This window comes from Orcinus orca, chromosome 1 (genome assembly GCF_937001465.1).
Source record: "Orcinus orca chromosome 1, mOrcOrc1.1, whole genome shotgun sequence".
Classification (NCBI taxonomy): domain Eukaryota; kingdom Metazoa; phylum Chordata; class Mammalia; order Artiodactyla; family Delphinidae; genus Orcinus; species Orcinus orca.
The window spans coordinates 188,144,661-188,168,913 of NC_064559.1; the positions used below are offsets into that span (position 1 = coordinate 188,144,661).

The 24,253-nt window shown below is 40.3% G+C and overlaps 1 protein-coding gene across 3 annotated transcripts in view; it reads left to right on the plus strand.

Annotated features, from left to right (window-relative positions):
• The window catches only part of SNRNP40 (small nuclear ribonucleoprotein U5 subunit 40), a 45,783-nt gene that overhangs the window by 15,456 nt on the left and 6,074 nt on the right, over nucleotides 1-24,253 (plus strand). The window contains exons 5-10 of one of the 3 annotated variants that reach the window (XM_004266555.3): nucleotides 1,305-1,427; nucleotides 10,171-10,291; nucleotides 14,023-14,105; nucleotides 15,148-15,209; nucleotides 18,945-19,048; nucleotides 19,979-20,495. In XM_004266555.3, the coding sequence (XP_004266603.1) occupies nucleotides 1,305-1,427; nucleotides 10,171-10,291; nucleotides 14,023-14,105; nucleotides 15,148-15,209; nucleotides 18,945-19,048; nucleotides 19,979-20,028 (543 nt within the window). In that variant the 3' untranslated portion in view covers nucleotides 20,029-20,495. Of the gene's footprint in view, nucleotides 1-1,304; nucleotides 1,428-10,170; nucleotides 10,292-14,022; nucleotides 14,106-15,147; nucleotides 15,210-18,903; nucleotides 19,049-19,978; nucleotides 20,496-24,253 lie in introns of those variants that run through there. The other 2 variants (XM_033422337.2, XM_049713753.1) reach the window with 2 other exon arrangements.

The following is a 24,253-nucleotide window of genomic DNA, read 5'->3' on the forward strand; positions in this document are numbered from 1 at the left end:
TTTAGTGAATTTTATGGACTAGTTTTGTAAACTCTGTATTCTTTGTCATGTATAGACACTGAAATCTCTGTTTCATCAGCTTAGTGGTTCACTGACGATTCAGCAGAGATTTCCCTAAACACCTCGGGGGGGCAGGGAGGACTCTTCCAGTCTTTGTAGATTGGCTCTGTGGGTGTGTTGGGGCCTGCTATCACCTCTCAGCCAGGCAGTTTACAACTCTGTATTAGCCTTCACTTCCTGCTTGTGGTCAGCAAGAGGTTGAGAGCTTAGGGCCTTCTCAGGTCTTTCCTAAGCATGTGCCCAGCCATGGCATGCAAGTGGCCTTCTAGAGTTGCAAAAATATGTCAAAGCTTTTCAAAGCCCTTATTCTCCAAACTGTCTCATTCCCCAGCCTTTCCTGTTTGCTGTTTATCCCTTGCCCCATTCAGCAGAGGCTCATGCATTTGTCTTTAAATGTTTTGGACAATTGCTTCTGCCCTGGGAGAGTTCCAAGTTAGGCAAAATAAAGTCAAACCCTTTGAGCTCAGCCATCAGGGAGCCACCAAACAGGTCCAAAAAAAAAATTTTTTTTTTTTTTTTTTTTTAATATTTAAACCTACAATTCTTTGAAAATGAGAAATAAGGTCCATTCTTCCTTGGGTACTTAAGAACCTGTACTAGGAATGTAGGCTGTTGTCTTCAAAACTATTGCCGAATAGGGATGGAGCCTGGATAAGTTAAAATGCTACAAAACTGTCTTACTAGGACCCAGGTGGTTTTTGTCCTCAATAAGTATTCACCTAGTTGCTGTAAACTTTAGTTTCTAGAATTCTGATAAAGTTGGTTCTGACAGGTTTTTTTGCTGGGTATTTCTCTGCTTTTGTAGAGGGATAACCTTTGAGCATTCCCTACTCTGCCATTTTCACTGATGTAACCTCCTCTCCATATGTATTTTTTAAACGTAAGTTGTAGCCCACTAATGAATTAAGATCTACAGTTTGAAAACACTGGTCTAATATCCTTGGTGTACTAAGAACATATGAACTAATAAGCGAGGTGAAGATTTCCACTCTGAGGGCATGTTAATTAACTATGTTTATTCAAACTTTAACAAAGGAGACTGAAAATATAACCAAAGTGATTTGTTCCACCAGCCTTCAGATATGTTGGCAAAATTATAGTCACTTCTCACCATATTAATGGGATATTCAGACAAGTTTCTGAACAGGGTCCCCATTACAGATGTTTTCATCTCCACAGTCCTTGGATTTAGGGGTATACTGTGCAATTGCTGTTACTATAGACTCTCTTGCCCTCTTTTTCAGCTTTGGGACATCCGTAAGAAAGCAGCGATCCAGACATTTCAGAACACCTACCAAGTGTTAGCTGTGACCTTCAATGACACAAGTGATCAGATTATTTCTGGTGGAATAGACAACGATATCAAGGTATGTTAGATGTTTATCTTACATTTACCTTTCACCTGTCTCCACTCACAGAGGTAAATCTTTCCAAACTTCTTAGCTTTGCACTTTATGCCAACTAAATGGAAGATAAATTAGAACTTATTTTCCTTCTGTCCTGTCTTCATTGACTTCCTAAGTCAGGATTGCATTATAGCTCATGTAAATGCCATTAGGGAGTAGGCAGTTAATGTGACGTGGGAAGTCCCTGTGTGGGAACTCCGAAAAATGAAGGGTGCATTCCCTGCCTAGAGGCATTTGAAACTTTTTTTTAAAATGTGCATTGGCCTCATGAGATAGCAGTAAATCAATTTGTGATTCTGTACCCTAATCTCTCAGTGTGTCTTTCTTTTTGAGACTATGGAAAGGAAGTTTTGGGGGGTCCATAGCTAAGAATGTGAGATGGTAATGATGTTGGAGAAAGAGGCAATAGACTACAGTGTCTAGAGGCAGTACAGTGTAGCTCAGGCTTTCAAGTAATTGACTTGGGGGTCTGTTCTCAGTTCCACTATTTTCTAGTTTTTTGTGACTTCACACTAGTTCTTTCAGCCTCTGTTTCATCATGTGTGCACCAGGAGTAATAATAATATCTATCTCATAGGGTTGTCATGGGGATTGAATGAGCCAAATTCATTGGAGCACCTCGCAGAGTTTTTGGACATAGCAAGTGCCAGTAAATATGAAATGTGTGGGGGCGGGGAGAGGCCACTCAATTTGTGTCTGCTTTTACTTATTGACTTCCTTAGGTATTTCAAAGACTTTGACTTACCTTCTGCTTACCTTCTGAGACTAGTAACTGTTGGGTAAATACTCAACTTATGTTGTCTCTACCTAGAAATTGTACTGTATTCCCATCTCTTGCCTCCTTTGCTGTTACTATGGATGGAATGTCCTTTTGTCTAAAGGTAGTCCCTTAAATGGAAGGATTTCAACCATTTTTTCCTGTCTCTGGGATCTCATGCCATCAATTTTCCCAGATCCTATATATATATATATATATATTTTTTTAATATTTATTTATTTATTTGGCTGTGCTGGGTCTTAGTTGCAGCACTCAGGATCTTCCTTGCAGCACTCGGGATCTTTAGTTGCGGCATGTGGGATCTAGTTCTCTGACCAGGGATCAAACCCGGGCCCCCTGCATTGGGAGCGCAGAGTCTTAGCCACTGGACCACCAGGGAAGTCCCCCAGATCCTATATTTTTAAACAACTGTATTGCTTCTCATTAGCATTTCATTATGCTCAGGTCTTCTCTTGGTGGGGTAGGGAGTCTTCCTTCAGTTCCACATTCTCTTGTTATTGCCCTGTCAATCTTCCCCTTTACAGCCAAACTTCTTTTTTTTTTTTTTTTGCGGTACGTGGGCCTCTCACTGTTGTGGAGCACAGGCTCTGGACGCGCAGGCTCAGCGGCCATGGCTCACGGGCCTAGCCGCTCCGCGACATATGGGATCTTCCTGGACAGGGGCACAAACCCGTGTCCCCTGCGTCGGCAGGCGGACTCTCAACCACTGCACCACCAGGGAAGCCCCAGCCAGACTTCTTGAAAGATCGTGATAGTGGTTATGATAATAGTGTTATCATTATCCTCTAATACTTAACTGTGTCGGACATTGTTCTTGGAGCTTTACTTTATTAATTCATTTAAGCCTCACAACAATCCTTTGACATAAGTACTACTAATGCCGTTTTACCAGCGAAGAAACTGAGCTAAGAGAGGCACAATAACCCGAGGCTGTACAGCTAATAAGCGATGAGACCTCAGTTCAAAATGCAGAGTTTGGTTCCAGAGTCCTGCTCTTATTTAATACCTGTGAGAAATCCCCTGAATATTTCCCACACTCACTGTCTCTAATGCCTTATCTCCATTCCATTCCTCAGTTCCCTATCTTCTGACCACTCCTCAGCAGTCTGGCTTCTGCCTCCACTGTTTTATTGGCACTGTTCTCTTCAAGGCCACCAGTGATCTCTCTGTTACTAAACCCAGTAGATCCTTTTAGTCCCTTTTTGTTTGTTTTTTAAACTGGCTCTAACAATATGCTTTCCTACCCCTTCCATCAGGCATATCCTTCCTCAGATACCTCTACAAGCTATTCTCTCTATGCATTCTTTAAATGTCATTATTCCCCCAGGTTCTTAACTAGATGCTCTTCTTATATATACCTTTCCCTGGACAAGTCTCATCTAATTCTGTGAATTTAATTGTCATTTCTGTTCAGATGAGTCTGTTCTCAACCCAGATCTTCAGCTTCAGGCCCATGTGTACAACCAGCTACTCAGCATCCCCCACTTGGATGTCTCATAAGTACTTCAAAATTCACCATTTCCAAAATTCAGCTTCACATCCCTTTTCCACCCTACAACTATTTGGAGAATGTACAGTCAGAACATGGGGGCTTAATTAGATCATCTTAATAGCTAATGCATTATTTCCCTGAGTGAAGTTTGGGGGCCCACTATCATTAGAATCACTAGAGGGCTCTAATACACATAAAAGTGGATTAGTGTCATCTAGCTATGATAATTTTCATACTTTTAAGTTATTATTATTAAATTTACATACTATGAAGTTAACCTTTTTTTAGTTCTATGAATTTTAATGCTTGTGCAGATTCATGTTACTACCACAAACAGTACAGAACAATTTCCATCACCCCAAAAATCTTCATAATACTCCTCTGTGTCAAACCCTCTGCCCATCCCTAACCCCTACCAACCATTGATAATGTTCCTTGTCCTATAGTTCCTATTCTAGAATTTCATATGAATGGAATCATACAATATGTAACCTTTTGAGACTGGCTTTTTAAATTTAAACTATGAGAATTTGGTCTTTTCATATCTACTGTGGGGATAGACTAGCCTAATACTCTTGTGTCAGTAATGTCTTCTTACCACAAGTAGTGTGGCTTATTCCGGGCTCTTTGTGCAGACTGTTCCAGGGTGTTTTATAAACAAATATATTCAGTTGTACTATAGTCCTGAAGGGAACTGAGTCCCTTTTCAGGTTTTGAAGGTTTTCCATGTCTTCTCAGACACACGTTATATGTTATACCTTCTCTTAGGATCAGCTTTTTTTCAGATAGCTAACCTCAGTCTTTGTCTTTTGATATATACCAATTTTTTTCTGAAATCCAAATATATCTCAAATATGAGTAATATAAATATAGTCCCATGAGTACGGCAATTGATAACTCTACATCATAGCTTTGTAACCTTTTTTTTTTTTTTTAATTGAAATATAGTTGATTTACAGTGTTGTGCTAGTTTCTGGTATACAGCAAAGTAATTCAGTTGTACATATATATTCTTTCTCATTCTTTTACATTATGGCTTATTACAGGATATTGAGTATAGTTCCCTGTGCTGTACAGTAGGACCTTTGTTGTTTATTTTATATATAGTAGTTTATATCTGCTAATCCCAAACTCCTAATTTATCCCTCCCCAACTCCCTGTCCCCTTTGGTAACCATAAATTTGTTTTCTATGTCTGTGAGTCTGTTTTGTAAATAAGGTCATTTGTGTCATATTTTAGATTCCACATGTAAGTGATGTATCATATGTATTTGTCTTTCCCTTTCTGACTTACTTCACTTAGTATGATAATATCTAGGTCCATCCATGTTACTGCAAATGGCATTATTTCATTCTTTTTGTGGTTGAGTAATATTACATTATATAATACACCACATTTTCTTTATCCATTCATCTGTTGATGGACATTTAGGTTGCTTCCATGTCTTGGCTGTTGTAAATGGTGCTGCTGTGAACATTGGGTGCATGTATCTTTTCAAATTAGAGTTTTCTCCTGATGTATGCCCAGGAGTGGGGTTGTTGGATCATATCATAGCTTTGTAGTCTTTATCTTTCTAAACTAAAAAGTCATTATTCTGTCCACAAACGTTCAAGTTTTTCTGCCAGTGCTCATTTTCAGGGATTTTTTTTTTAATTAGAAATGCACACAGTATTCTAAAAACTCGAGCATTCTTATCATGTACCTGCTCTGGATCATTACGTTCTCTTGTCAGCATTGGGAACTCCGTGTTTGTGTGCTGTTTACAGCATGTCTTATTTTCCAAGCTAAAAATCAGGGTAGGCTTTCCTTAAAAGTTTTGCAGAGATGTAAAAATGCATTTAAATGTATGGTTAATAAATCAACTTTATTGGGAATAAAATTATTAAAAATTGAGATAAAATTATTTATTACAATTTAAATGTTTTTAGTAGTAAAAATGATCATTTGTTCATTGAAGAAAGTTTAGAAAAAATAAAAATAGAAAAAAAGTCACTCGTAGTCTCATCATTCAGATTTAGTCACTCTTGATATTTCAGTTTATTTCCTCTCAGTCTCTTTCTGTGCCATAGTGTTCTGTATGTAAATGTCTTAATGTTCAGATAAAATTTTATATGATGCTCTTTTCACTTAGTAACATATAGCTACTACTTTGTCTGGAACCCCTGACACTAGATATTGCCATGGCTGGCTTAGTCTTGTCTTCAAATGTCTGTAGAGAGGATTTCTTAGATGAAACTAGGCCCACCTTCTAGTTGCTCTCCATCACATCACTCTTATCTTATTTTCTTCTTAGCGTTGTAGTTAGGATCATTTTTCTGTTTCTTTTTTTCTCTAGTTTTATTGAGATATAATTGACTTATAACACTGTATTACTTTTCAGTATACAGCATAATGAGTTATATAACACAAAATGAGTAACTTTAGAAGTCTAGTTAACATCCATCACTTCACATTGTTAGAATATTTTTTCTTGTGATAAGAACTTTTAAGATCTATTTTCTTAGTAACTTTCAAATATACAGTGCAGTATTGTTAACTTCAGTCACCATGATGTACATAACATCCCCAGAACTTAGGATCATTTTTCTGATTCTGCCACTTAATTCCTAGCTATGTTATCTTAAGAAAGTTATTTAACCTCTCTGAGTTTCCATTTCTTATCTCTAAATGGGAATAATCAGCCTACCTCATACAGTTGTTACATGGATTAAATGAGGTAAAAAATATAATATTCTTAGCAACATGGCAGTTACATAGTAAGTGTTCAGCACATGTCAGCTACCATCATCTAGAATATTAGAATATTCTAGATATTTTATTTTTAGAATATTCCATAATGTAGTAAGCAGCAATCAATATACTGAACATTTAGTCTGTTTCATATGTATCACTATCACAAATTATGCTGCTGTATCCAACATATTTGTGTGTGAAACTTTTTCCATATTTAGTTACTTTCTCAGAATAGATTTCTAGATGAAAATTAATGTGTTAACAAATATAAGGATGTTTCACATTTTGGATACAGGTCGCCAGATTGTTTTTTGGCGACAGTAGTTAATAATTTGAAATCAGGTTGCTATAGCTATTTCGCTTCATTTTGCTCTTGTATAACTAAGGGGTGTGCTTGAGAGATGTGAGACCATAGAATTTCAGTCTTCTCCCTATTTAACAACATCCTGTTCTGACATGCTTAGGAGTGAGTAACTGCCCTTGGACCCAGAAAGACTCTTTTTAAAAATATTTATGTATGTATGTATGTATGTATGCATGCATGCATGCATGCGTTGGGTCTTCGCTGCTCCGTGCGGGCTTTCTCTAGTTGTGGCGAGCAGGGGCTACTCTTCGTTGTGGTGAGCAGGCTTCTCATTGCGGAGTGTGGGCTTCAGTAGCTATGGCCCGGGCTTGAACCCAACCCGTGTCCCTTGTAAATTGCCTCTATCAAATTGCCTCTGGTCAGTTAACAAGTACCCTTTAAGCAGTCAGGGGCTTACCAGCCTTGAGCATTTGCTTGACAAATCCCTACTGCCTTACTACATTAGGAAGTACTCCTGACTAGCCTGGTTTTTGTTTGCTTCTGTCTCTCAGATACACTGCCTATTCTGAGAAAGGGGGGGAGCAAACAGGGAATGGAAGCCCCTTTTAAAATCTGGAGTGAGCACATTCTCTATATGTTTGTGAGCAAATATACTGTTCCTGCCAACCTCTTGGGATTTTCTTCCTGGGCATAGAATTGTGGAGTCAGAGGAAAATGAATAAAAGAAGAAAATGTGCTTCTTCTTAATGACTTGAAGATCTGATTGGCAATTCTTTGGCATTGCTTGTAATCCTGAGCTCTAGTCGGAATGGGAGTTTAGTTGATGATTTTTTTTAAAGTAGTGGGTAAAGATAGATTTTCCCGCCTCTGCTCTCATCCTTTCCGATTATCTGGGCCAGAAGGATCTTTCTGGAATCTGGCCAACTCATTCCACTACTCTGAACCCTTCTGTGGCTCCCCAGTGAGGGAGATCAAATCCAAGCCAGTCATTCAGAACCTTTCATGAGCTGCCCTTTGCCTGCCTATCACTCAAGCATTGTCTGCTGCCTCTCTTTGCCTAATTCCCTACAACCCAGTAATTTTTTCATGCCTCTCTGCTTTCATGCATTATCTTTGCCTGGGAATACCCTTCTGTTTTGTCTAAATAAAAAATACCTCTTAGGGGCTTCCCTGGTGGCGCTGTGGTTCAGGAATCTGCCTGCCAGTGCAGGGGACACGGGTTCGATCCCTCGTCCGGGAAGATCCCACATGCAGCCGAGCACCTAAGCCTGTGCACCACAACTACTGAGCCTGCGCTGTAGCGCCCGTGCTCCACAACAAGAGAAGCCACCGCAATGAGAAGCCCACGCACCGTACAAAGAGTGGCCCCCGCTCACCGCCACTGGAGTGAGCCCACGCGCAACGAGGACCCAACGCAGCCAAAAATAAATAAATAAATAATTTTTTTTTAAAAAACCCAACAACCTCTTGGGAATTCCCTGGTGGTCCAGTGGTTAGGACTGTGCGCTCTCACTGCCATGCACCCAGGTTCCAACCCTGACTAGGGAACTAAGATCCCACAAGCTGCGTGGTACGGCAAACAAATAAACAAACAAAAATCTCCTTTTTCCATATCCTGCTCAAGTCTGTGAAACCTTCCCTTTCTCCCTCCCATCCATGTACCATGGGAACATTAATCCCTCTGCTGTCTTGGCTACTGCCCCCTTTCCAGGCCTCTCATCACTTTTTTAGCTCCTTGAGAACAGGGACAACATCTCTTTTATCTCCAGCAGCACCTGCCACTAATCAGATGCCCAAACATTCACTGAACAGCTGATTAGGACATCTGCAAAATATTTTGCTTAAATTAGTGCCCTACTCACTCTTCTTTGGCAAATCCCAGATACGTTTTGGCTCTGCAAAACAGCATGTGCAGGCCTCAAAGAGGAAAGTCTGGAAGGAGCACCCAGGTGTTGTGAGGGATGATGAATTACATTCTCTCCTAAAAAGCTAAAGATTTCAACAATGCCTTCTCTGAAGAGAAGGAACAATAGCTTGAACAAAAAAATGTCAGCCACTTCAAGCTTCCCTAATTATTGAGGCAACAAACATCCTGACACAAAAATGGTTGTATATGAAGTGTGTTGGGTTCCACACATGAATTATTGATGGGGAAAGTGGAGTTGTCTGCCTTATGTATTGCTTTGACATACAACATCAAACTCATTTCTAGATGAGGAAGGTGCCTTGCTTAAAGGGACAGCAGAAAATTGTTTCATTTAGAAAAACTATGTGTCAGTACTGAATCGAATTTGGATGAAATTTTATATAATAACAATGACCTTAACAAAATTGCTGTTCTTTTTCCATATGACATTCCAGACTATTTCTATTGCCTTTAATATATTTTTTACATAGTTTCAGTCTATGTAAATATACTGTTTTGTATTTTCCTTCTTTGCTTAATAATAGATTATTTTATAAACATTTTTACATTTGATCTTCAGAATATTTGTATGAGTTGCTTAATAATAGCTACCAATTATTATTGGGCCTGCTGTGTACTAGGCATTCTATTTGTAATCCTCACAACAGCCATAAGTAAATGTTATCCCCATCTTACAGACCAGAAACAGGCTCAGAGAGGGTTAGTGGCCCAGTGATACATAACTCTTAAGTTGCAAAGACTGGTTCGGTCTGACCCTAAATGCTCACTCCTTCCACTCTGCTCTTCGAATGCTAGCATGAGAGCTCATAGTGTTACGGTGTGTTTATGAGCCATAACTTAATGAACAATTTATTTTTTCTGTCTGACATTAGGTTATTTTCAGCTGAACTGTTTCTCTTACCTTTCTTACCCAGGGAACAGTGAACCTACAATTTATTTTTCTTTTAATAAATATGCTTTTCCATTGTATACATGTTATGACGTTAAATGAAAAATTTTAAGCCTCTGTATTTTTGCATATTACCTTGTTATATGCATTTTACATGCAATCATAATGCCTTTTTCAAATGACTTGTTTACTTGTTTTTATATAGTTATAATAGTTTATTTTTAGTTGCTAAGAATCATAGTTTAAGTGTTTTAAATGCTATTTTGTTTTTTAATTCCTAATATATTTTGTTATGAATTGAAAATAACCTCTTTAAATTCTATTATTTTTTGTTAAACTTGATCTTAATATTTGACATTCATTAGTTCATATTTTTCTAGTCAAACTTTGACTCTGTTTTAGAAAGGCAAGAGTTTTTTCTTCTTTGGTAGAAATCCTATATTTTGTGGTAAAGTAATGCTTGGCCCAGAGGCAGAGTAAGAAGGCATACTAATTTTCCCAGGCAGTTGACTCTTTAATAACTATTTCTTTGCTGTTCACAATTTGATTTTCTGGGAGTGCTGCCTTGTTTTGTTTTGCAGGTCTGGGACCTGCGCCAAAATAAGCTGACCTACACGATGAGAGGCCATGCAGATTCAGTGACTGGCCTGAGTTTAAGCTCTGAAGGCTCTTACCTCTTGTCCAATGCAATGGACAATACAGGTAACTTTGGAAAGGAAAGCTCTCCCAGTGCCCAGTCACTGTAGACCCTAAAGAAAGTGGGCATTAGAAACTAGAAATGTGTGCTGGGTAAATGAGGGTCCAAGGAAAGAGTCCAGGATGGCTTGCAGGTGTCCACCAGGACAATTAGGAAAACAGGTTGTAATAGAAAAAACTTTAGGCCCAGAGGGCTGGGTGCGCGGGAAGGCAGCCTGGCCTCCACGCCACATGCCACCATGTCGATGCTTTGCCGCCTCGGCGTTGTGAGGCAGATGTCTCTTCTTTGCCTGTGACAAATAGGTTTTGGAAAAAGTTGCCTATGATGACCCTGAACTTGCACTTTTATGAGACTCAGCAGGAAGAGAAGTCCAAACCCATCAGCCGTTGCCCCATTCACTACAAAGAGGACCTGCCTTTTGATATTGTAGAGCTCATGGAGGAGGTAGAAAAGAAGACAAGATTTTTAACAAATGTATTTAAGTGTTGTGTCACCGGCCATTGGAATTCAGAGCCTTCTTTGCTTACTACAGTGCCATCTGTAACAAGGAAACAGGCCAGCTCAGCAAAGCTGACAAGGAACTCATCATTGTGGTAACCAGCCTGGCTGACAGGTGCTCTTATAGCGTGGTTGTCCACAGTGCCCGGTACAGGGTCTTCTCAAAGAACCCAGTGCTCTCTGACCAGGTCTGTGTGAACTGGAGAAAGTCTGACCTCCCTGCCCAGGAAAAGGCAATGCTGGAATTTGCTCTTGCTATTTTCCTGAGCTGATGACATAACAGATGACCATTTCAAAAAGCTCGAGGTGCATGTCTTCAACCAAGAAGATGCCTGGGATATAGCTGCAATTTCAGCCTTTTTATGCCATGTCCAGCCACCTTGCTTATTTTGTCAGTCTTGTTCCCAACGAAGAATTCTATCTGATGGGCCGAAACAATGATGTCAACGACATCAGGGGTGAACCTGCTGCTCCCAAAGTATAAAAGCCTGAACAGAAAGACCAATGTTTACATGTCCAGCATACTGCATTATAAGACACCAGTTGGGAAGTAATTTTTTTAAATGTTTAGTCAGTGGATAGGGAAGAAAGTAAATAAATTTGTTCCCTGCCTGCTTGGTGAGATAGATCCTAAGGGACATGTGATATCTGGGCCTAGGGGAAACCTTTTACTTTTTTACTTCTGTTGTGATCAGGGACAAAGGAGATCAGAGGATGCTTTAGGCATTTCTGATGAACTGATATCTCTGAATTTCAGCAGTTGAAGTTGAACATTTTTTAGCTTTTAAAAATAGTGTTACGTAGAAATTGGTCTGTATAGACTGTAGTTTGAAATCAGTTCCTTGTTAACACGGTAGTATATAAAGACTCTGAAAGGCAGTGGGTAAATAGAAGCAGGCACCATGTTGTTCTTTCTTTAGTGCCTTCCCCATTAACCTCCAGTGATTTTTTTTTAAATCATGGTCATCTCAGTAGAATTTTAGTCCTTATGTAGTTTATTCTTATTTTAGGTTTTAGTAAAAATTATTTGGAACAAGAAAGTGCTCATATTTTAAGCAGAAGCGTAAGAAAAAACCGACCCTGACATTACTAAGCGACTCGTTCTGCGTGTCACAACCACCACTGCCTTATGTGTGCGGCTGTCTTAACTTTGCAGGAGTCATTTTCATTATCTAACTGATAGAGGTACATGCAAACCTACAAAATGCTTTTGTTTCCATATGACTTCTTTAGATTCTCTAAATTGCCAGTGAACAGTTCTTAATCAGTTTGGGGGCAATAGTGAGTTAATTTTGAATTGCCTGAACTGTGAAACCTGATTATCTTGAGACAGCACAACTCTTGCTGCAGAGCTTGTGTTTTTCTGTTGGAACTATATCTTAAATACCTTGGAATATGTAACCTTTTAAAATTGACTTTTGAGGGGAGGAGGCAGGGGCATAAAAAAGAAAAGAAAAAAAAATAAAAGGAAGAAAAAGAAAAAACTTTAGAAGAGATGGTCAAGAGGCCAGGATTCTAGTCCCCGATCTGCCATCTAATCCCTGAGCAACTTTGCACATAGCATTTGTCCTCTCTGGGCATCAGTTTCTATACTGATAATATAAGAGACCTGGACTTTACTTTTAAGGCCCATTTCAGCTCTGGTATGTTATGAATCCAAGGCTATGGATTCAAGCGGTGTACAAAAAACTCATAGTGATTAGTTTACTGAGGAAGATGAGTCTGGAGATCCATCCAAGGCAGTTCTCAAGCATTTTCAAAGAGTACCAAGCTCAGATGATCAGTAGACCTATTGATACCTCAGTTGTGCTCTTTCTGCCAGTCTATCTTCCCTTCCCTATGTGACAAGAGGTCCTCATTAAAACACCTCAATATTCTGGATTTACACACACACTTGTCCTTTCTTTGCTTATTTTTGAATTGTTGGATGGGAGGGTGGGTTTACTATAGCAAAAAAGAAAGATGACCTGTTGGATTATATGCTTAATATTGGGAGAGTTTGGAACTGCCCCTCTGATAGATGAAAATGTTTTCACTGACATTTTGTAATGAAAACTCTGCCTAGCACTCAATGGGTGCTCAATTAATACTTGTTGAATGAATGAACATCCTTACCTTCTGACTGTATTCTCAGCTGAATAGCAAACTTTCATGCATAGCCTCACCTTTTTATACCTGTTTGACTTCAAGGATTGTTGTTTTTTCACAGTCAAATAAAATGACATCACTCAAATTCCACTGTAGGTTTAGCTTTAGTTAACAATGGCTGTGGCCACTGCTTACTGTGGGTGTTTATATCCTATTTCAATAGATTTGCCATTGTCTAATTCTTGCTTTGTTCATAGTAAGGAAAGATGAGATTCTTAGCTTTAGTTAACAATGGCTGTGGCCACTGCTTACTGTGGGTGTTTATATCCTATTTCAATAGATTTGCCATTGTCCAATTCTAGGTTTGTGCATAGTAAGGAAAGATGAGATTCCCTAAATGGTTATTAAAATAAAAATAAGAATCTCTTGTTATAGCTATACAATAAAATAACAAATTTTTTTATTTTTATTGTTTTGTTTATTGCTGCCAATCTTTTAGAGCTCTTTCACATGTATCATTTTATTTGACCCTTAAAATACTCTTATTTTTTAAAAAAGAGCAAGTGGTATTCTCGTTTTATAAAGGCGACCAAAACACAAAGAACCTCACTATTTTCCTGATATCCCCCATATATACAGCAGAGCTAGAATTGGAATCAAAGTTCACTTTTTCTAATTCTTGGTAGTTTGGTAGTTGTCAGTTTCTCCTATGAGCAAAATTAGAAAAGGTTAGTCCTGAGTTTGATTTTTATAGATTGATTGTCACAGTAGTCAGTGGTATTTAGATTGTCATATTGAAACTTTGCTAGGTGTGACTCTTGGGGTTGGCAGAGGAATCATTTGCAGAATGTTTTGTTGAAATCAGTATCACACCCAACTACTTTCTGTTGCAGATCCCCAGCAATGTGTTTGACATTTTCCCTTCCTACCTTCTCAGTTTTCCTCTGTGTCCTTAGTCCCTGTTAATAGAACTTGGATGCATTTCGTTCCCATTAGAAAAATAAAAAAGCCTTGTCAGGTAGCAGTGTATCATGTTGGTCTTTCTCCACCCAGGAAACAGCATCTATCATTGACATGATACTGATTTCAGCTGGGTTCTCAGGAGGCCCCTGGCTGATAGCTGTTTTGCTTTGTTTGTTTGAATTTGCAGTGCGGGTCTGGGATGTCCGGCCATTTGCTCCCAAAGAAAGGTGTGTGAAGATATTTCAAGGAAATGTGCACAACTTTGAAAAGGTGAGTTCTGCATGGCAGAGGAATTTTACTGTCCATTTGATTCAAAGAAACATTTAGGATGGTGCTAAGGATAAGGAACAACAGCTCTACTGAGAAGGGGCTGCATTCTAGTAACACTGTTCTGCATCAAAACTGTTCTTGCCAGAAATAAAACTAACAGAAGCATAGGCAAGAAGGCAATCACATAGATAGATAGTGATGGGGCCCCCCTCAAATTTAGGACTTCGGGCTTCAACAAGACACTCCTATCTTTTTAATTCCTTGGGAACTTTGACCCTCATAGATCAGTGTTCCATATGGGACTCAGATTCCCATGGCTATTACCCAGATGGCCTCCCTCACCCTCCCAGTGACCAGCTATTAGAGCCCTGAGAATACATCCCTTCCCTCAGTAAGCACCACAGGCCAAGTTCTGAGAGACAGAAATTTTTTCTAAACTCTCAAATCCCAGGTCAGCTCTTCAAAAAAGCTTTTCCTCCAGATAGTTTGTTAATATAGACTAATATTTTTCTTTTGAGAACCCATTAAAATTCATTTTCACTTTATAAATCAAATTTTATCTTTTGTTAGAATTGGTTTTATTTTCCTATAATATAAACAAAAAATTTAATGAGGATCAAGATAAAGGAGCAAGGGGAGCCTCCATGTGTAGGCAGAATAAAATTTTGTTGCCAGGTCCACTCTTAATTTACTGTAAATTAAGCAGTTTCTACAGCTGGTTTTTATATGGTTTGAAATATATCAAATTAGGCTGTCTTGGGCCACAGAATATAAGATAATTATTGATTATATGCTGAGGAGAATAATTAAAACTCTATTTAAGAGGGGGAATCCCCTGGCGGTCTAGTGGTTAGGACTCCATGCCTCCACTGTAGGGGCACAGGTTCGATCCCTGGTCGGGGAACTATGATCCCACGAGCCGTCTGGCACAGCCAAGAAAAAACTCAGGAAATTTAAAGTCTCTTAGTGATGCTGTAGTCTAATAAAGAGGGGCTTGGGGCATTATTATATTCATTGGATTCCTGCTTATTCATCATTATAGAATCTTCTGAGATGTTCTTGGTCACCTGATGGAAGCAAGATAGCAGCTGGCTCAGCCGACAGGTAAGGATTACTGGGCATGAGGTAAAGAATGATGTAGCCGTGCAGGTATCTTCTCATGTTTAATACATTAAGTGCAGATACTGAGCTATAGCAGACAGAGAGTTATAGCTGTACTCAGAGATGAAGTCATGTGCGGTCTGAAGAGTTTAAGGATCATGTGAACAAACACATCATTTCTGCCCTCTCTGGATACATTTTACACCTGGAGTGTAAACAGTTTCTTTGGTTATTGGATTCCCTTTGCCATCAAAGTAAAATTCAAACTCCTAATCTGGCTCCAGTTTCCCTCATGAGATTCTTCTGCCATGCTTCAGTTCATTCAGATACATATTGTGTACTCCTCCCCCACCATCACCACAATGCTTCACTCACATGGAACTTTCCCTGTTCTTACATCCCTTATGCCTCCAGGCTTCTCTCTTATATCTCCTCTTCTCCATTATCCAAACTCCTATATCTCTCCAGTAATCACCTATGTTATATCTATAAACTTTCCTCGCTCGCTCTCTCCCTTACCTCTCAAGCATTACTAATTGCTCTTTGTTCTGGCTTGTAGTCACACTGTATATATCTAACCTTTATTAACGTTTATTACATCTTACAGTAAGACAAACATAGTGGGGCACCCCTACTAAATTATATGCTCCTAGAGGTCAGGAAATGAGTCTTACTCATCTCTGAATGAGTAAGCAGCTAGTGAATATTACATGAATAAATTCCTAGCTCAAGGATGGTAGTCAAATTTTGCCCTGCATATCAGCTCATCTACTGGTAATGGCTGCCTATGTTGGGGATGATTCAGAGCTGGGTCTGGGTTCAATGGGAAAAGTGTCAAGATTGCTAAGTGAGGGGTATGGCAGCATGTGGGCTAGGTATTTTCCAACCCTGAGCTGAATTAAGAGACTGTGAAGCTTTAACTATCAATTTAAACTGCCTGAGGAATTAGGTGATGAATGAGAAACAGAAGGGAGAGAATTCTTCATTCCGATGCTGTTGTATTTGACATGTCTGTGGTGACCTATAATTGGGAGTCAGAGGTTGAGTAGGGGTGTTCAAGTGCCTAGGGCTGCAAATGTGGAATGGTAAAGAATGATGAGGCCCTCTGATGGCAGACTCTAGGTTTAGCTCCCAATGGGAGGTGTCTTAACCCTTTTTAGCTTAACCCCATCTTTCTCCCCCCCTTAGAGATTTTCCTGCTACCTGACTAAAACAGGCACCATCCTATAAGCATGAAGCCTTTCCTAGGCTAGCTTGGGCTTTCAGCATGTGCCAGAGTTTTCTCCTATTTGCGGCTCTAGCACAACCATAAAGAAACCTCACTTTGGTCTGTCCCACCCTTTCTGACTTGTGAACAATGCTGGACATACCTGAAGATTCCAGAGTCCACTTTTTTTCCCTGGCATGTTTAATGCCAGGAAAAATGGACAAGTATTTGAGTATTTTATGGGGGGAAAAGGGCACAGGTAAAACCATGCCACATTGCTGGTTTGAGTCCTGGTGGTTTAGCAAGCTGCTCTGAAGAGGGAATCTAAGGGATTTTCAGTTGCCAGGTTTCTAAAGACCTTGAAAAACAGGCCCACAGCCTAAGATGTCTTACATTCTGACAGAGTAAGAACCATTCTAAGTATTTTTACATGATTTTCAGCAGAGATATATCTTTCCTATGTAATTAAGCTTTTAAATGATATCTGCCTAGCTTTTCTTCTGAGCAGTTTGTTTCTGACATTGGTCCTTTCTAACTTTCAGTGTCCTCTCTTCCCTCTTTCCCTCCCCACTGTTCCTTTAAACCTTACATGTGGAAGCATGGCTCTGGTCTAGGAAGAGCCTGTATGTCTACCTGCTGAGGGTTGGCCACATTTCACCGGCCACCTCACCAATTAGCCCCAAGTCAACAAGCAGCGCTGTTACGTAAGGAGCCTGGTTCCTCCCAAATGTTGCCATGCCAGAGTAAGGAGAGGATAAGGAACCCCTCTAAATTTAGCATCTAATCGGCAGCCATGCAGAGTGAGGCCTCAGAGTAAACCCTTGGAGCGCTGGGGTTTTGCTGGCTTTTATGTGCCTGGAAAATGTATTGTTCCTTCTCAGAAAACTGCTTTTCAGCTTGGCCTGAATTTGGCAAATTTCTCCTCCCTACTTGCAATTCACCTACCTCCTCATGTTCAGATTTGAAACCCTTCAACAGTTCCTATCAAGGACTACGAGAAGAGTGGTCAGTCTCTCTGTTGTGAGTGATTTATTCATATTCAGCCTGTTGATTTCATGTGATTCTGTTTTGCTCGTTTATTTATTCATCATAACAATAGCTATCATTAATTCTCTGTGCCAGGCACTTTGCATACATTATTTCATTATTTCTCTCAACAAAGCTGTGAGATCAACATTGTCTCCATCATTACTCCATCATTTGACTAGGGAAAGAGAAGCTCAGAGAAGTTAAATGAATGTCTAAGGTTATTTAACTATTAAATAGTTGCATTGAGACTTGAACCCAGAACTTATACACTTTTTCAGTAGGCCACATAGCTGTAGATGGATTAATGAGGACAGTTATGGCAAGAAAGAAGACACTGAGGAAAATATGAGCATGAGAGCCAGGGAGTCTGTAGACAGATGGGGTTCCTTCTCTTCCACCTTGCGTGGAACTTTTATTTAGTTCCTACAGAGCCTAGCCCTTGTGAGCTAAACAGTGTAATTAATAAGCTCTTGTTTGTTTGCATTTTAGACCAAAAGTGTAATGTTGTTCAGAAGTAGGTATTTTATAATCAAGTGCTGATGAGTGTACCCTTTTAGGTGTTGATTGAACAAAACAAATACGTAAATAATTGGTATAACCTGTTTGAAAACAACCAGCCTTTTAAATTTACCAACAGATTGTCTTTGCATGGTCATATGAAGATAATATCTATTTATTTTACCTTCAGTTTAAAATGACCCAAGCAAGGCTGAGGGTCAAAGGAACTTCTTTTGGCAGGGGTGGGGGAGAATGGAGGATGGCAAGGGACACAAGGTATTTGAGGGTGGTAAGAGAAAGAATACCGGAATATATTAAGAGTTCTCATTTTAATTCTGCCACTGAGCCACTAATGAACTGTGTAACCTTGGAAAAGTACTGTACCTTAGTTTTCTTTTCTGTAAAATGAGTTTAGACTAGCTGGTTTCTGTTGGCCCCTTCCCATGCTAGAATTCAGTATTCTTTCTGTCCATGAATTCAATGCAAGATTTGGATCAAGTGTATGTTTGGGTTTTGTTTATGTAGCAGAAATGTCCTGTCCCATCTCTGGGCTCTGTGATTTGAATACAGTACGAAGAAATTCAGGTGGATCTACAGCCTAGTCTCGCAACCTGCCATGCCTTTAAGACATTCCTAGGTGCATATGAAGTTAACTACACCCTAATTATATTGGGTGCTCTTTAAAGAAGATTTCTGTGTGGGATCTGTAGGAAAAATGTTTGTCTTTCTTCTCCATGATCTTTCCTATTTCAGAAGCTTGTGTTTGAAAATACCAGTAATGCTGATATTTTTAGCTATTCCTATTTTTTCACTCAGTTGCTCAAGAGCAGGATCCATGCCTTATTTAAAATCTATATTCCTAGTTTCTAAACGTCAGTTTAGAAACTAGTTTCTAAACGGATTGAATAAATAAAGCGTTGCTTCCATTTCCCTGAAAAAGCCATGCTTCTCCTCTATCCTCAGTACTGGGAGGCCTTAGCCTTGCTCTTCATGATACCTTGCAGGTTTGTGTATGTGTGGGATACCACAAGCAGGAGGATCTTGTATAAGCTACCCGGCCACGCTGGCTCCATCAATGAAGTGGCTTTCCACCCCGACGAACCCATCAGTAAGTCTGTCCTGACTGTGGGGAAAGGGAAAGTGAGGGAATCTCCCTAAAGAGCCCTAAGAATACAGAGGCAGAGGTGGGCATCTGTTTTATGTGAATTTCCTTTTAAACAGTCTTTATGGGTATCGTTAACAGTCTCACCATTGTTCTAAGTGGTGAGGGTAAGAACAATGATCCATTTTCTTAACCTCAAAGCGGGGTTGGTTAGTCTGTTTATTTCTAGTTCTTTTGAGTTTACTTGCTTCAGGTCTATGATTCAGTGATGTAGTTGGATAAAACAATGATGTTTCGGGGCTTCCCTGGTGGCGCAGTGGTTGAGAGTCCGCCTACCGATGCAGGGGATATGGGTTCGTGCCCCGGTCCGGGAAGATCCCACACACCGCAGAGCAGCTGAGCCTGCGTGTCCGGAGCCTGTGCTCCGCAGCGGGAGAGACCACAACAGTGAGAGGCCCGCGTACCGCAAAAAAAAAAAAAAAAATGATGTTTCTTAATGTTCAGATATAAATTTCAACTTAACATTTTATTGGCTAGCTAAACTAGATAATGAGCTTTGAATTTAAGGAGAAAACGTAACTTTCTCCAACCGGACGCACGTTTACAAAATGACTGACAAAGACATTGATTCTTCTCTTCTATAATGACTGAGAAGGTCTTTTTCTTAAGGTTTGAGTGACAAGGGACATCAGGATTTAGACCCTGATAATGTATTTCCCATAGCACAGTCCACCCTCATGGTTTTGAGAGGACTTGGATTGAAAAGTCAGACTATACTGTAGTTTCCTGTGAATGGTGTTTAAGAGGAGAGGAATTTAAGCTAAATCCAATTGCTCTTTTATACCAAAATTGCCTCTTAACGTAAGAGCCCTTGAGCACCAGGTCTCCTTTAGCCTTCATTATTTCCAGTTATCTTCTCTGTTGTTTTCACCTCAGTTCTCTCAGCATCCAGTGACAAGAGACTATATATGGGAGAGATTCAGTGAAGATATGGAATGGAAGACTCCACAAGGCTGCTTGACCCTGAGACCTCAGACAGCATAAGTGGCATCAAATGATGCCCAAGCGAGCATCCTCCCTTCAGATGAAGATCATTACTAGCAAGAAACAAGGAGGAGGTGGCCATATTCCAGCAACCACAAGTATCCCAGTATCCTATTTCATCAGGATCATTAAGGCAACCTTACAGTGGCCTCTTAAAAACCACCTGCCAGATTTCAGGGATTGACTTTGTTTTTTCCTTTTTTTTTTTTAAGTAAGGTTTCTTCAAAGGGACACACATTGGTTGGTGCATAGTCTTCTGTTTCCTAATTTAGGCTGAAGACAGGGAATGTGACCGAAATTTATTCGTTGGGGATTTTTTTTTTTAACTCAATAACTTGTATGATATTTTCTTTCTTTGTTTCTCTGACTCATTTTGTATTAAAAGCCAAATTGATGCCTTTTTACAAGAGCCATGTGGATTGGATTTATTGCTGTCTTTTCTTTGAGGCTTGACCACTGTAAATCTTAGCAGAGCATGATATGGCCAGGGGATACATACAGTCCATTTAAACTTCCGAGAAGCTGAACATAGTCTGTGTCTACTCTGCCTCCTGCCAAAAGCACTTTTCTGAGCAGCAGTCCCTACCCTCTGGTTTCCTAAAGTGGGCAGATTTGGGGCATTCTCAGCTGGTAGCAAGAGCATTGGCTGGAATGCTGTATCAAACTCAACTCAAAAAGAATATGAGAAAGTTTTGGTGCTGCTGGGCCATGACATTGTCTAAGACTTTTTTTTATCATTGTGCTTGTCTTTCTTAAACTGACAGGCATTAAGAAATGCTATTAGTTGCCTTCTACCCCCATGACAGGTACTGTCTCTGGCTCATGGGGTGACTCTGCCCGGCACACAGATCAGCACTGATGAATCTCATCTGGCACTGGGGAGCGCAGTGTGTCCTTTCTGAATCTCCTACCTCAACACAGAGGTCTTCACACCTCCAACCTGTTCTGAACGTGTTTGGTTTTAGCTCACAAACTGAATCATCTACTTAAGTTATAAAAGAAAGAGGATAGTTTTAAGTGAGCACATGTCCAAGATTTAACTCATTAATGAAGGAACCAGCAGGGTGATAAACCTGTCAAACCAATTACTTTTAGTACAGTGAATAAAGTATAAAGTTTATTCACTTTACACTGGAAATGGAAAGCACTTTATTGTTCCTGGGAGTTAAGGAAGTTTCACAGATTGATTATGCTTAGATTGGGACTTAGAGAATGAGTAGGACTTTGCCAGTAGGCAAAAAACCTGTGCATTCTAACAAACAGCAGGCACAAGCTTGAAAGCTTGGTGTGTTTTCATGAACCAAAAGAACTTCAGCATGGTTAGTGATGGGGCCAAATTAAGTAGGAGCCAAGTGCTGGAGAGCTTGTACTATAATTTATCTTACAGGTTGAGGTTTCCTAAAGTGTATTCCACAGAACACTGTTTCCCAGGTATCTTAGGTACTTTGGGCATAAAGATCCCATGCTCACATAAGTTCAGGAAAGACTGGGTTAAATAAAGTGAAATAGCATTCCTTTACTGCAGGAATGCTTAGAACCTTTACTAACTAGAGTGAGATCTTCAAAAGGAATGGTGACTCAGATTTCAGACCTAAGCAATAATTATAGATATGGTTATGCCTTTAACCAGAAGAGACTTGGCCAAAGATAGTTTGCAAGCCACTTTCCACACCTCTATCACAATCACAGTTCACTCCCTAATCCCTTATAAATACCCGGGCTACATACCTCACAATTAGTCCAGTCCCTTCCACACACCCTCATCTTTCTTGGCTTTGGGTAAAACAAGGCTTGAACTTTGACGCTGCACTTTTAAAAGCCTACCAATCACTAGAGAAGTTGGCAATGATTGGGAAGAACCAAGGTCCTGGAGGCTGCAAGGGCTTTCCTCTAACCTCAGCCTCTTCACTCCTCCCAAGTGCCTTCTTCGAAGGCTGGGTAGAAACCCATTAGCAGGAAATAGCAGCACCACTTAGAATTTGTAGGGAATAGAGGCCCTAGCCTGGGGAATAAAGATTTGAGTATAAAACATCCCTAGAGGGTGCAAATTGTATTCTCACTTTGGGAGAGAGAGATTGCTCCCGAATGAGTAATGCCATCTCTGGTTTTCAGTTAATTTCCCTTTATGACTTCCAGTCTCTAGCACTTAATACCATTGGCACTTAAAGAGCCAAATCTTTTTTTCACTGGGTGGTTAAGTTTTGTGAGCTGAACTGTCAGGGAGGTGGATTTGGACAGGTCAGGGCTCTTAACAGAGTTGCTTCTTCACAGCAAAACTACAGAGTAATTTGTTTCTCCTGATAGACCTGAAGTCTGCTGCTTGTTAACATCTCAAGGTGTGGATGGGAAATAGAGGTAAGAGAGAGAGCTCTGAACAATTTGGGGCTGCAGGCATTTGAGCCTTAGGGGAAGGCCATTTGAGTTAGGACAGGATTTCTTCCAAGAGATTTTAGAGCTTGACAGCTGTGTCCCAGGACGGAAGGAGGGGCCAGACTTAAAAGACAGCTACTATTCCTGTGGAACCAAAACAGCCAAGTCTGACCTCTGAGCCTGCCCTCTGCCCTCTGGTCAATTGGCTCTATACATCAGACACATAATGATCCTTCGAAAAACCCCTGAGTGGGCGCCCACCCTTTCCACGTCAAGCCCTGAGCTATCTCAAATTCCTCCTTTCTTCTAGGTTTCAATTTCTTTTCCTCACTTGCCTCTGCAACTCACCTACACTCTTAGATTCTTCTTTAATTTATATCCTCTAGAGCAGTAGTTCTCAACTCTGCACAATTTTGCTGCCTAAGGGACATTTGACAATGTCTGGAGACATTTTCAATGGTCACAACTCGAGGGATGCTAGCACATCTAGTGAGTAGAGGCCAGGGATGCTCAAAGAAGTAGGTGCTCCAAAATGTCCCTAGTGTTGCTGTTGAGAAACTCTGCTCTAGAGCAGTGATTCTCAAAGTGTGGTCTCTGGAACTGCAGCAGCATCAACATCTGAGAACATGCTAGAAATGCAAACTCAAGAGCTCTGCCTGAGACCTACTGAATCAGAAACTTTGGGGGAAAGAGTGTTCAGCAGTCCAGTGTAACAAGTCCTCCACGTGATTCTGATGCAAGTTTGAGAACCACTGCTCTATAGACTCAAAGTTTTAATCTTTCCTGGGAGAGCCACAGAGGCTTCTCCTGTTTATTCACTGATAGTTGTCCTTTACTATTTAACTGTTCTTTTTGGCTTACATGCTTTATCTCACTTGTCACATTTGGGGCAACATGTCCAAAGAGATGTAACATCTAAGATCAACCAGCTAGTAAGTGGCAAAGCCAGGACATAAAACCCAGCTAGAGATCTTACCCCATCACCACAGTGTAGGCCTTCGTGACTTTTAACCTTGAATGCACATTAGAAGCACCTGAGGAGCCTTTAAAACTCCAGATGCTTAGATCATACCCCAATCCAATTAAATCAGAATCTCCAGGGTAAACATCAGTATTTTTTAAAGCTTTCTTTTTTGATTGCAATGTGCAGTTTAAAGTTGACACTAGTGTTAGCCATGGCTATAACTATAGACAGGAGGGTAGCATAAAGCCAAGTTGACTTCTCCTGGCACCCCTTGGATCTCAGGGAAACCACTGCTCTGACATGTGGTCTGTGTGAACTTAAGAACACGTCTCCCAGTGCCCATGGCTGAGCTGAAACTTAGGAGTTTGGCCAGGAAGCAGAGGTTGATCTACTGTGGTCATCTCTGCCTGACTGACTGTGGGGCTTTGTGCAGAAAAATGACCTCTGATCTTCCTTCAAAGTATAGCATCCAAAGATACTAGAGCCAGAAAGGACATTACAGGTACTTAGGTCATCTAGTCCAACCTCATTTTACAGAAGGGGAAACTGAAAAGAGACACTGTTTAACCAAGGTCACATGCATATTAAGTTAGAGGTTTTGCTCATTCAGGAAACATTAATTCAACAGGCCTCTGTGGTGGGCCCTGTGCTGTGCTCCGAGAATACAGAAATGACTGAGTCATAGCCTTATCTATTTTTTTTGTGGTACGTGGGCCTCTCACTGTTGTGGCCTCTCCCGTTGCGGAGCACAGGCTGCGGACGCGCAGGCTCAGAGGCCACGGCTCACGGGCCTAGCCGCTCCACGGCATATGGGATCTTCCCGGACTGGGGCA